The following is a 13,084-nucleotide window of genomic DNA, read 5'->3' as shown; positions in this document are numbered from 1 at the left end:
CCCATTACAAAATGTAGCTATCATATGATTTGGATCATAGCATCAACCTAAGATTAAAGCAAGTTTTTAACTGACTATCTTGTAATTGCTAGAAAACAGTATGTAGTATTTACTCACCTGCATAGTGAGAGTCCTGAATTCAACCCTGCCTATCGCAGCAGGAATACTTCTCAGTCAAGTATCCACATCCCTTTTTCCTTGGAGGAAGTGCAAGGTATTAGGCTCCAGAGGACACTTGCCTAAACTCAGTACATACACAGGTGAATACCATTTACTTTTCCAGTCTGTTTTTACTTCATGCTGTTAGACATGACATTCCATACTAAAATTTAACTTTAGGATGCAATACATATTGCATGTCGTATCACAATACGACAAACAAAACTTTTCAAAAATGTTGAAGGGATTTATTGCCATTTGCAACATGTTTATTGTTCAAAACCACTGCACTGAAATAAAACCCATCACATACATTCTTTGTCATCTATATCTTTACAGCAACCTAACTTTCAGGCAGGTCATGCAGGAAAACACTCTCCCAATGAAGTCAAAAACTACTGAAAGGCACCTTGTGTCCTTCAGATCTTAGACTCCAGACAAGTTTTTGCCTGTGTAAGGATTACATACATCTAGAGCAACTCAAACAGTTGGAAAAAAATAAAAGCCATTTAGAACTTCTTAAAGAAGAGTATTAGACTTCGTCGCCTTCCTTCATTCAGTGCTATGCTTTTGCTTTTCCAAGTCTTCTTTAAATAATGTGCGACATAAAAGTGTATGTTAATGAAGTCTCTTTACTGAGACAAGGCATGCAGTAAGGGAAGAGGAATAGCTGGTTACTTCCAGGCTGCCTATCTACACATTTGTTCTTGTAGAATAGCAAGCCTCTGCTTAAGTTAAAAATAGAACAGGAATGAATGCACCCAAGTTAAATGGCTTTTAAGAGTATGTTAATACACAGAACATTGATACCACCTACAGTTCTGTTCACTGACCTCTGTTCATAGTGATTTGAGAAACAAGTTTTGTCAAACCATCATGGGCCACTTTTGTAGACTGTTAGATAAAAAAGTTGGTTTTCAAATATTGCTTGTTATTTGGATGACTAACTCTTTATTAAAAGGGTAGTTATTATGGACCTGTAAGGCTGCAAGACTTTAAATGCAATGGTTTACATTGCCGAATAGTACTTTTTAAAAGGCAAGATAAAAAAAATTAGTAGAAGGATTCTTTGTGGGGTCATATTCATAGTAAGTTTTTCTGTTTTATCCCCACGTTGTAATTGTCACAGCAACTGTAGATGGCAAGTCTTCCTTGGTTGTAATTCAGGTTGAACACATTCCTTGGCTTATTTCAAGTTAGATGTTTAGTTCTTTTTCTCCATCCTGCCAAGAGAAGAACAGCTTTTGTAAGAGTGAATACTGAACTGCAATTGCTATAAAAAAAAATATCTGTACTTATAGCAGAACTTCAGGAATGAAGAACATTTGGCCAGTTATGTATGCAAAGGCTGGTCCACTTGCAGTTTTGCTCAGGTTTGGTTTTCCTCACCCCCCCACCCCCCCCCCCCCCCCCCCCCCCTTTTTTTTTTAAGTTATAGTTCAGGCGGCTTCATTCTCCCATTGCTTCACATGGATTTCTTGGAGCAGAAGAGAGAAAAGCCATAATCCTGACTCATCAGGACTGCTTGGGGCAGTGTCTGCACTACTTGCTAACACAATGAGGGACATGAGACTGCTTGCAGCCTGTTCCCCAGTCACACTCAGTTAAATTCATCCCATATATAGAACAGCCAGCTTAGAGAGGTTTTGCTTGATTTCTCTTTCAGATATACAACCCCTTCACAGTTTAATAGATGTTTCTGTCTCAGGAATTAGAGACAGACACATGTAGACTTAATACATGAAACACACCCCAAAATAGCCAGCAGATGCTGATAACCCTGCCTACATCCGTGACCATAAGGGTTTTCAGCCTTTTCTGTGTGCACCCCTCAGTTTCAGGGGAGGTGCAAAGCAAGGTATCATAGTTCAGCCTACTGACAACAAGCCTGTTAATATGTTTGCAAAATGAAGTTAAATGACTCCAGAAACCACACAGAGGTTTGCACCACAGTTAAAAGGCACTAACAGAGTACTCCAAGAGCCATCAGTTTATGACTTGCCCTTTTTAAAAGCGTGACTTGCCTGTATTTGATCAGTCGTCCTCCTTGAATAAGTTGTGCAACTTCATTAGTCAAGTGGCATGCAAAAAGAAGCCAGTTCCTTGGCTGCACTTTGTAGGCAAATCTCATGAAAGTCAAGGAGTAACAACACAGTGCTGCAAAACATGATATTGTTAGTAGACTTTTAATATCTGCATTTTGTGGAGCCATAATTTTCATACTAGTAGAATATAATGACAAGCAGAACACTCCTCACAACTTTGAGTTTCCCAGTAGTCCTACAAGCATGTCTACTTGAGGAATCCATGCAGGAAAACACACCAAATTGTTCACTTTTGCTACACAATAAATTTACAGGGCTGCAGCTTTCCACAAAAACTCCTTTTCCTCAGACTTTCCTGTGATGCAACCGAAATCTTTTTCGTTTATTACCTAAACTATCTCAGCCAGAGAGTAAGAGTCAATCCCAATGAGACAAGGCTTGTCCTACACAATTATTCTGACAATTTCTATGACAGAATTTTAAAAAATACTCTATTACTTAAACACAGTTCTTGCTGGGAACATTTTAAAATGGACTTTAAGAGAAGGAGCTTTCCATCCTCAGGAAATCAAGGCCATTCAGAAGCATAAAGCTTTGTTACTTGCTTTTCAGCAAGATGAGAAACAATTTTAATCTACTCTCCCACTATAACTGCATTTAAATATAGGAAATTACAACTCAAAAAGTCACCAGTTTCACAAAGTTCTGAGAGTCTTAAAGAAAAGAAATAATTGGGAAATTAAGTATTCAGGGACAACAGTCTTTTTTAAAGTACAGAACCTAGAAGATTGAAAAAAAATATTGTACACATATCACCATGTATATACTTTTAAAAATTAAAAAAAGTGCCTCGACTTTGCTGAGCTGGGTAGCTGCCACCAAAATGTTGTTTACAAAACAGTTGTTATACCAGAGACTATTTAAACTGGTCTTCCATCCAGAGGAAGCTAATTAAGAGACTGAATTACGCTAAGCAGAACCTAGTGAACAGGAGGCTACAAATTTTCTTAACCTGAAGTATTTTGCTTTGGGGAAGAAGAATTACTCAGAATTAAGTTATTAACTGAGCTAAGGAAGAGACATAATGCCAAAATTATGCTAATAAATTAAACCTAGCAGATTTATGATCCTAGAGAAGAATTTGAACATAAGGACAGACATCTAGGCAAAGGCTACACATGTTCCAAAAAAGGTGGGAAAAGTATCGCTTATGCATTTAAGAAGAAATACACTTTTCTAAGAGTCACACTAGCCTCTCACAGGCAACTGTTCGCAAGGAGTTAATCTCCCTCAGCTGCTTTTTGCACCCTGCAGACCAAGCATTACCATTTCTTTGCTTTCTCAGGGTTGGTATTTGTCTTGCACTGACCACAAAGCATCATTGTTCTTTCTATAAAGAATAACATTGGGTAAAGAGATACATTCTGAACTAGTGTGTGCAGTAGTATAAGGTACCAAAAGAATGGTATTTTAAGAGGGAATCTAGTGATCAAAACTGGTAAGACTTAAGATCCACCTCCCTCTCCCCCCAAAAAAAGTTACTGGAAAGCTCTCTGAAAGAGCTCTGCAATGTCTCAGCACTTCAGTTTTTAAGCGGCCTCTTGATATCTGCTTTGATCATGTGTTTGCAGGCAACTAGTAACAGATCACCGCTCAACAGACAGAATCTGTATTTTGTAGTCAGTGTACTGATGAGAAATTTGTCTTGGGTCTTACCAAATGTCATTCGGCCACTAATGATTTCTGGCGATTTCTTCATGTCATTAATAGCAGCAACAGGAAGTCCCCAGTTGGCAACTGGTCCCCAAAAGTGCTGTGAAGGAAAAGGAAAATGAAGTTACACAGAAACATAGTCCTCCTGCAGTGTTCCTATAGTTTTCCTTAGCTACACAAAGCTTCAGAGGACAGGGTCAAGGGTAAAATTCCAAGACAGGGACTACTTTTGATGCAAGAGAGAAAAACTAAACCCTCCTTTTAGCAGGATCTAGTCTTCAGGAGGGAAGAAAGAACCACCCACTCTTAATCTTCTTGCAGACTGGAGAGGAACTACTCTAAGGCCATTGAAATCCAGTTTTGTGTAATTATCCCTCAGCCATCATTCAGCAGTCTGATTGGTATAGTCATATAATAACCTCGATTTATATCCCACTTCTATGCAGAGAATTAGCATTCACCTCTTTCAAATAAGGCTCCACAAAAATGTAATGAAAACACAAGGATTTGCTGAAGTGAAGAAATGAACTGTTTCGATGTTATGCTGAGTGTTAAGAAACACTCAGCCAGCATATTCTTCCAAGTGCTTACATCTTCTCTTTGAAAGAGCAGGGCCATGCAACCAAACCAAATTGTTACCTAAAGCTTCAACTACAATTCCTTGAACCACTCAGTGACTACCTAAAGCTCAGTGATTAGACAGATAGGACAGTAGAGCAGTTAGCTACAGGTATGTATGTACACAGAGAGAAAAACTGAGACAAAAAACAAAGAATCAACTTTGAAAAACTGACAAGAGCTCAGTTTGATGGGTATTATCTAAAAGACTCCGAACTGAGAAAAAATAGTGTCTTAAGTCCAATTTCCACTACTGTTACAAGTAACACAGCTTCAGTAGAATTGTTTCCACAGTCATCTTCTAATGGGAAACAAACCATGCTCAAAATAACTTAGCCAGATATAGCAAGAGATGCACCTTGTAAGAAAAAGCTTTGCAGATACCAACTATCCATTCTCCTGACACTTCCCCTAACACTGCAGATATTACAATTATTTGCAATTGTCGGAGGATATTTAAGTTTCTTGCAACATTAATTCCAAGACTTCTCTTGTAGTCTGGATACTAGCTTGTAACAGAACAGTGAGGTTAAAAGCCATACTTGCTTCCTGCAGATCTGGGTTGCAATGTAAGAAACTTAACTATAAAAAAAGTATAGAAAAAAGTGAGTTTAATTTGCACACACAGTTTTGACATTTTAACCTTAGTGCAATATGCAAAACAACGTAGTATTTCAGTAAGTGTCTACAGAACACGCTTTAATCCAAACTCAGATTCATAATAAGAGTATTTTGAAGAGTGCAGTAAGTGCATTTACTACATTCCTACAGATAGGAAAACTGACATCTGTAATGGTTAAAGTCTTTCAGGCACATCAGAGGTAACATAGCATAACCGAGAAGATTGCACGTGTACAGCTATGGTTAGATAGCTAGTGTAAAAAAATGTACCTATAGCACCACTTACAAGATATCTTGCAACAGAACACTGACAGAAAACTAAGTCAGCAGCACAGGTGTTATTTTATAGGCTTTAATGTAGCTATTTAAATAGTTTTAAAGGACAATAAGAGCACCAGAAACAAACATCTAGTCACAACCATGATTTGCACAGTAAAACAGCAAGACAACTCCTCTGTTGACCAGGGAGGCAGACTGGGAACCTTGTCACCTGAGATGGTTATCCAGTGTTAAGTGCCTCCAGGCAGGCTGCGCTTTAAAGTTTCCACACACAGACACTGAACTACACCTATACAGTTTGTCTTTGGTCTGTGTAGGAGAGCAAGTCTTCCATAACATTATGATTCACAACATAAAAAACCCTCTCCCAGTTTCAGAAGCAAACTTAAAGGCTGAAGGAAAGAGTCTGTAGTGAGAGTTATACAGTACCATTTATTGTCTGACATAAAGCTGGTTAAAAATAATCCAGGTAGTTTAGTTATGTACCTGTATTGTTGCTATATAGAAGAGTGGCTCCAGATTGATCTCATCTCCTTCGTAAGGAGTATGGAAAAAAAATGAAACCCCTTTAATTTTGTAGCAATTACTTTAGGAGACCTTAACCTCAGACTTGCATTACTAGTGCATCATTCCTGGAAGTCTGCAGCATGCTTATCAAATGCAGGCAAGGTCATAACAGTGCTCAGGCAAAAAGACTGCAAGTTACTGAAATTAGGGTGAACATGAAACTGGGAGCCCCCTCCATTTTCTTACCGTACTGTTTGAGTGGGCCATCATTATTTTCCATTCAAGAAGCACATGGAAGAAAGCAGAAAAAAAAAAGTGTTACTTTCTTTCATAATCAACAAAGAGAGAAAGGTACCAAAAACAGTATAGGTAGAAATCAGGAAACTGCCCCGGCATTAACCCTGCTTAATGTAACAGTATTTAAAAAAAAAAAAAAATCCCATTTCCCCTCAAGAGCTGTCATTCTTACAAGTATTTGCTGCTCAAGTATCTTTTTCCTAGAAAGATAAAATCCCATTGTGGTCTGTGGAAGACATTCACCCCCCATAGACTTCAAAGCATTCAAGATCCCACCCCAACTAGTTTAAAAGGATGCCAAAAAGCCATCAAGGTTTGTCACAACAAAGCTGAACAGCTACAATTCCTCTGTGGAAGCTTTGAAGAAGTCACTTGGAATTCTTTTTATACCTACCTACACAAGTAGGTCAAACCAAACATTGCCAGAGATCATACTGTCACTAAGCTCAGGCCAACGATGGCTGTACCAGACATGAGCTTTAACAACTTTCAGGTATCTAACATGCAACTACACTTGGGTCATGTATGGAGTTCATGTAAGTAAGTGATCGTCTAGGTACCAATTTATGTAATAACTTAATGATCTATGCACAAAAGCTTGACTACAGCATATATTCAAGATTGTTTGCTACTATACCTTTTAAAATGCCTCAGAACTTTTAAACATCCTCTTTCTAACAAAGATACTGTGATATGATTCAGTTCTGAATTACTACTTATAAGAAACCTGCTAATAATATAAAGCCTATAGCTGCCCCAAGCTGCAGAACGCTTTGTAACAGTCACTTCCTTCACACTGTTTTGCATCTTCTTAGAGTAGTGTTTTACAAATAGCTGTGTTAAGGGAACAGTCAGGTCTACTTAGGAAATCACACTAGATGTGCATTTCAGCAAGTCTTTGTTGTAAGCCATAGGGTGGTTCAAGATCCTTTGTTAAGGTGTCCTTGACTAGTCTAACCACTTGTTTTTTGCTTTCTTAAGTGAACTGCAGCAAGTTCATTGAAGTTTGCAAGACAAGTGCACACTTCAATTTTTTCATAAAACTTTACCTGAACAAGTTCATATCTCATGATACAATGTTTTTGTGCCAACAGAAGTCAGCCTTCATTTCTAAAGTGAAAGTTGTTTTAAGGCAAGTGAAAGCCTAAAATAGAATCTGACTGATGCTATTTTAACAGAGTAGGCAGCCCTGGCTGAGGTCTCGCAAGGTTGTCCTCACATTTACATGAGACTGGAACAGTTATTATACTCCTAGAAGAGGGCAGATCAAGGTCATATAGACTCTTCCAGAAGCAGGCATCCAGCCCCAAAGCTCTGCAGCTGCACCAAATGCACCATATCCAACAGCGAGGACTGCAGCAAGTACATGCATGTATTCCTGAAGAAGTGACTCTGTTCCAAGACTTCATTTCCAAGAACTCATTCAATCCCTTGACAAAGGGAACACTTAGTACTAACGTCTCCAGAACTATGAACAACAGTTGTTGGATTTACTCACTCAGTTTCTGTGTGTCTGCTTTCTAGGTTTCTAGACATCAGCTGATCAATACCTTATATTGCTACCACAATCCATCCCAAAAGGGCTATACTGGGAAAAAGATTTATTTTTCCAAAGGTTTTGCATGTTTTTTCCTCATACTGGCAATGGGATATTAATACATCAGAGAACATTCTGCAAATATAGATGAACTGTCAGCACTTGTTTCCCCCACACTACCATCCCCTAAGTGGAAAGGGTACCCTTCCGCAAAAGGGTTAGATTGTTCAGTTGTCAGAGCATACAAGGTGGTGACAGCAGGCACCACATCCTTCAGTTTCCAGCATAACCCAGTAGAGGACTTCTTTTTTTAAAGTCCTAATGTCCTTGTGTTTAAAGACTTACTAATGAGAACTGCAGATCAGCTAAATTTAGTTATATTACTGCCACTAACTCTTTCTAAAGTTCATTTCCACTAAAAGAAAGGTCATGGACAGCTTAAGTCAACTTAAGTGCTCAAGCTTTACAAGGAATGAACTATCTATTTCAAAGCCATCTACATTAACAGCCACTAGGTTTGCATTACTGCTGAGTCATCAGGAGGAGATAGAGAAGTCCCCCAGAAAATGATGATCTCCATGCTTATTCTTTTACCAAAAAATTTTGGGACTCCTTAAGATTCGTTACTGAACTAATTTAAGCTCTGGCACCGTCCTATGGTAGAAACCTGTGCAGAGTGGCTTTTAGGTCTTCTCTCTCAAAAGGAGAGGAAAGCTCTTTTACCGGATGATTTCCAGAAGATGCTACTTTAAATCATTAGGATAAAAAGATGACTCAGTTGCCTACTATTACTGGCTTAGATAATACAGCTTTAGTGACAGCTGACATTTTTAGGATCTATAGAAAAAACCCACAACTTCAAGTTCACAATACATAAGAGCTACCAAGCTTTCGTAAGCTAATCAGCTAGTTTTAAATTAACATTACTGCTTCATTTGACAAGCAGCAAAAGTCTACCTACAGTTTACATTCTTACTATGCTTACTTTAAAGCATTAAGACATGGTAAGGGTAAATTCACATGATTTACAGTCATTGTGATCCCCATTAATCACCACTTGAGAGAAGCCAGATGTAAAACTGGCAGAACAATTAATTATTAATGACAGTTTTAAAAAGCAGTTTATCTTGTTTCTTCATGCAAGATTCAAAAGCTAACCCATGATGTAAGGCAATTCAAATGCCAGATATATCCACCTGAGAAAAGCAGTGCGCATTCATTATTCTTGCTTTCATGTTTTCAAGTTATGAAGCTACTTATTCTGATAGATGTCTGCAGTGTTGACCACCCCAAGCCATAATAACAGCACACTCAATTCCACTGCTTTAGATAACCAGCTATTCTATTTAGAGTCAGGCAATTTAAAGCACAACACTGGTATCACAAACAGTATCTCAAGTCATCCTTTCCCACAAACAAGCTTCACATTCATAAAAGCCTTGCTTCACTGCAGTGATTAGATGCTGATTTTTAGAACAGATACCACAGTCTCAGAGCTTGGAGGAAACTCTTGCTCTGTGAGCAAGGCAAGAAGGGAATTTTCTTCAGGACAGAGTCCTGTAGTCTGGGGAAGCAAGAGCCTTCAGGAAGGAATGGAAGGAATGTAAAGAGGTAACAGCTCTAAAATATATACATTCCATTTCTCTTATGGAGAAGACGGAGTACAGTCTTTTACTGACTTATTTAAGTTTTAAACTCAACATAGCCAACAACTTAGACACTTGTCTCCTAGTAAGCAAGAAACAATGCTGAAAGGCCACACCAGATGGAGCAACTGACTTGAGCCCTTCATGACACACCCAGTAACAGAAGTACAAATTACTCGGGTGTCTTTGCACATAACACCGCAGAACTCTTACAATGGTAGAATCCTGTGGAATGCTCCTTTTTGCAATACAGATTTATTTATATAGGTCATTTCAAGACTAGAACTAGGATGAAATGCATCTGAAAAGGTTCACTTCAGCTACCTTTTCAGTCTTTGGAAACTGGCACTTCTAGTAAGTAACTGTGGCAGTATTAGGAAGCTGCTGCTCCTTCTTCCAGATTTTTATTGTTTTTTCTAATTATGAAGCAGTCCCCTGTTTGATTGACTGGCCATTTACATGCTTCACATGAATTTTGGTGTAATCAACTAAATGTGAACATTAAAATGCATTTAGCAAGCTTACACCATCAAAACTTTCAAAAGGAATCCACGTAGAAGCCTGCTCCGGCCTTTCATTTTGTTTCAAGGATGTTCTCTTCCTTCTCATATTTTACTCATCTTTTTGATCCACTGTTTCTGTGAAGCCTGACATTGCAACTGCCAGCCAAACTCTTCTGCATATTAAGCCTTTTTGTTACAGTCCCTCTTCCACACAGGCTTACACCATCTCCTGCTACTTTAACCAAGACTAAGTTTCTCAGATAAACAGATGTCCTCCTACATGCTTGCTCAACATCAAACATCAGTTGCAATAGATGTAGGTAGAACAGCAAGCAACTTGCTTGCTCAACCACCTTTATTAGAAAAGCCCGTTTTTATTTGTTTGGTTTTGTCGAACTGCTTGTCAGCCAAAGAAACTTCAGCCTGCTTGAGACTGTTCCTGCACAGCAGCTCAACCGGATTGAAGCAAGCACGCCCCAACTGTATCTTTAAAAGAAGTTCTTGTGATTTCAGTCCAGGATGCCATGCCCCTGGCCACAGCACACAGCCCGCAGCATGACACAAGCACCGAGCTGTCTGGGAGGTGACCTACACCACACTCCCGTGAAACCGGGGCTCTAACAAGCCTCTGAAAAACAGCCCCTATTAACACACACTCAGAGCTTTAAATAACCGCTCTCAGGGCCGCATCTACCACCAGGCTCGCTGCCACCCACCGCCGGGCAAAGCTCCCCGTGCCCTTGCCGCGAGCAGCGGTCAGCGCGCCCCTGCCGCCGCCTCCGCCCGGCGCCCCCCGGGGCCGCTCCGCGCCGGGAGGAGCCGCGGTGCCCCACAGCCGGGGGCAGGAGGTCACGGGGCAGCGCGGCTGCCGCGGCAGTTTCAAACCGCGTCGCTTCAAGGTCAAGGCCGGTTTCGCCGGGGTGGGGCGGGCGGGAGCCTGACAGCGCCGGCATGCGCCGCCAGCCGGGGTGAGGACGGGCGCGCCGAGGGCTGCACCGGCGCCGCGACGGCACGGCGGGCCCCGCGGCCCCGCCGCCCCCCTCCGCACGGCTCCTCCCTCGCCCGACGGGCGCCCGCTCCCTCCCGGACCCCCCGCCGGCGAGGGCGAGCTCGGCAGAGGTTAAACGGCGCCGCCCGGCCGCTGCCGCCTCAGGCTCCCCAAGGCTGCGGGGAAGCGGCGCCGGTCCCGTCCCACCGCCAGAGCGGCGGCCGCCCGGAGCAGAGGCGGGCGCGGCGGCAAGCACCGACCCCCGTCCCGCGCTCACCTCATCAGGTAGTCCCTGAACTCCTTGCTGCGCACATAGTCCACGGCCTTTCGGCCCAGCGCCCCCGCCATGGCGGCCCTCGGCGGCAGGGAGCGCCCAGCCCGCCCGCCTCGCGCACTGCCACCACCGGCACCGGTGACAACTCCCCCGCGCCGCCGCCCGGCGCCCGCTTTACGGCAGCGCCCGCGCCACCGCCCCCTCCGTCACCACGGCGCTGCCGGCGCCTATTGGCCTCGGCGGCCCCGCCTCTCTCCGCCTGGGCTCCGAGCCCGGGGAGATGGCGAGGGGGAGGCCGGGTGCCGTAAAGCAACGCGGCGGGAGGAGGGGGGAAGTCGTCTCAAGCGCGACGAGGAGGGTCGCCGTCGGCGGAGCTGCCGGCATTCCTCTGCAGCCCGTAGGGGAGAGCCGCGAGGCGGCTTTCCGAGCCACTATTGGCTGCAGGGCGGCGGCTGGTGGCTTCCCATTGGCCGCCGAGGGGCGCACCCCGCCCTCGCGGCGTCTCGCTCCGCCTCCTCAGCCCTTCAGTGGCGCGTGTCAGGGGCGCTGAGGGCGTCGGGGTCCTGTGGGGGGGGGGCGCGCCCGCTGCGCCGGGGTGCGGGGTGCCCGGCGCGTCCGCTCGGAGCTGGGTGGGGGTGGGGGTGGGCCAGCGCCGCTGAGGGCCGGTGCCCGGTAGCCTGATCCGGCAGGTGCATCCGTGAGGGGAGGAGCGGGACGCGCCCGCGGCAGGCCCCGTCGGGCGGGCGGCAGGCCTGCCGTGCCCGCATCGCCCTTGGCCGTTACCCGCAGCCTGCGGGAGGCGGGTGGGCGAGTCCCGGCTTCCCTCCGACAAACGGCGTTTTCCCCGTCCCTGCCATGGCTGGGCTGACAGAGGACACGAAGCCGTACGATACACAATGCAGGACAGAAATCTGAGGGACCGGAATTGCTTCAGTGATCTTTTTCATAGGGTAGTCCCGAGGGGATTTAAAGAGCCCAATTTGTGGACTTGGAATTTTTGGAGCTTTTGAAGTACAGGTTTATGACAGCACTGCAACACTTCAGCCTTTCCCTCTGCACCTGGACTGGGCCAAGGTGCCGTCTCTCTCACCAGCACTTTCTGTTTCATACCTGAGCAGAGTTACATGCTTAGAAGGGAAGATAAACTCTAACCCTGCTAATACCATCTCCATAAAATTTGGGCCATACAAACAAATACCTATATGTGAATTACATCTTTTATCTTTGCTGAGTGCACTAGAGATAGTGAAAATGGATGTTTATCTCCTGCTTTCCAAAGAATTGCAGCCTCAGTTTTTACAGACTGGAACTGGAGAGAGAGTGCAGCCTGGGGCATACCTGTGCTCTGCAAGAAGCCCTGGAGGCCATGGGTGCTCCTTTGTTTTCTTAAAAAAAACCCACAAAAGCCTAAGAGCTATGCACCCTTCTCCTGCTGCTTGCTTGCTTGGAGAGCAACAGGTTTGAGGCAAAGCATAGTGTTTCCTCTCCTTTTTCTGTATCTGCAGCATATGATAGGACACCCCACAACCACCCCTGGCTTTGCTGTGTGGGAAAAAGAGTTTTAATCCTCTTGGTATACTGCATTACAAGAAGGCTTAACATATTAATTTATGTGGACTCCTCATGTAAAAGCAGAAATGTGAATCTGAACGAGATCTCAAAGAATCATTTGTTTTAGCTGATTTGACTCGTGATGATGGAAGATGTATGGAAGTCAGTTCTATATGTTCAAACAAGAATTTCCTGTATCAGGATTCCATCTATCCTATATAGCCAGGCTCAGTCATTGATGTTAGAGCTACAATTTACCTAAAAATGTAGCCTTGTTCTCTTTTACTGAAAATTTGTCATTTTTTTTCTTAACTCTGCGTATGGAGAAAAAAAAAAAGTCTGTCTG

At 43.4% G+C, this 13,084-nt stretch overlaps 1 protein-coding gene across 2 annotated transcripts; it reads right to left on the bottom strand.

Annotated features, from left to right (window-relative positions):
* Nucleotides 1–385: 385 nt before the first annotated feature.
* Nucleotides 386–11,362, bottom strand: MPC1 (mitochondrial pyruvate carrier 1). Of its 2 annotated transcripts, none has more exons than XM_040597799.1 (5): nt 11,191–11,362; nt 6,189–6,192; nt 3,921–4,017; nt 2,184–2,316; nt 386–1,382 (listed from the first exon to the last, which is right to left on the bottom strand). In XM_040597799.1, exons 1-5 carry the CDS (start codon nt 11,259–11,261, stop codon nt 1,364–1,366), a joined length of 324 nt encoding a protein of 107 aa, XP_040453733.1. In that variant the 5' UTR covers nt 11,262–11,362; the 3' UTR covers nt 386–1,363. The 2 variants fall into 2 exon arrangements, with proteins under 2 accessions (XP_040453733.1, XP_040453734.1); XM_040597800.1 differs by lacking the exon at nt 6,189–6,192 and adding an exon at nt 8,427–8,430 and having other exon boundaries at nt 11,191–11,341.
* Between the last annotated feature and the right edge of the window lie 1,722 nt (nt 11,363–13,084).

The sequence above is a fragment of the Falco naumanni genome, chromosome 6 (genome assembly GCF_017639655.2).
Source record: "Falco naumanni isolate bFalNau1 chromosome 6, bFalNau1.pat, whole genome shotgun sequence".
In the NCBI taxonomy this organism is placed as follows: Eukaryota; Metazoa; Chordata; class Aves; order Falconiformes; family Falconidae; genus Falco; species Falco naumanni.
The sequence above is the reverse complement of the archived record's forward strand: the minus strand, read 5'-3'. Positions and strand labels throughout refer to the sequence as shown.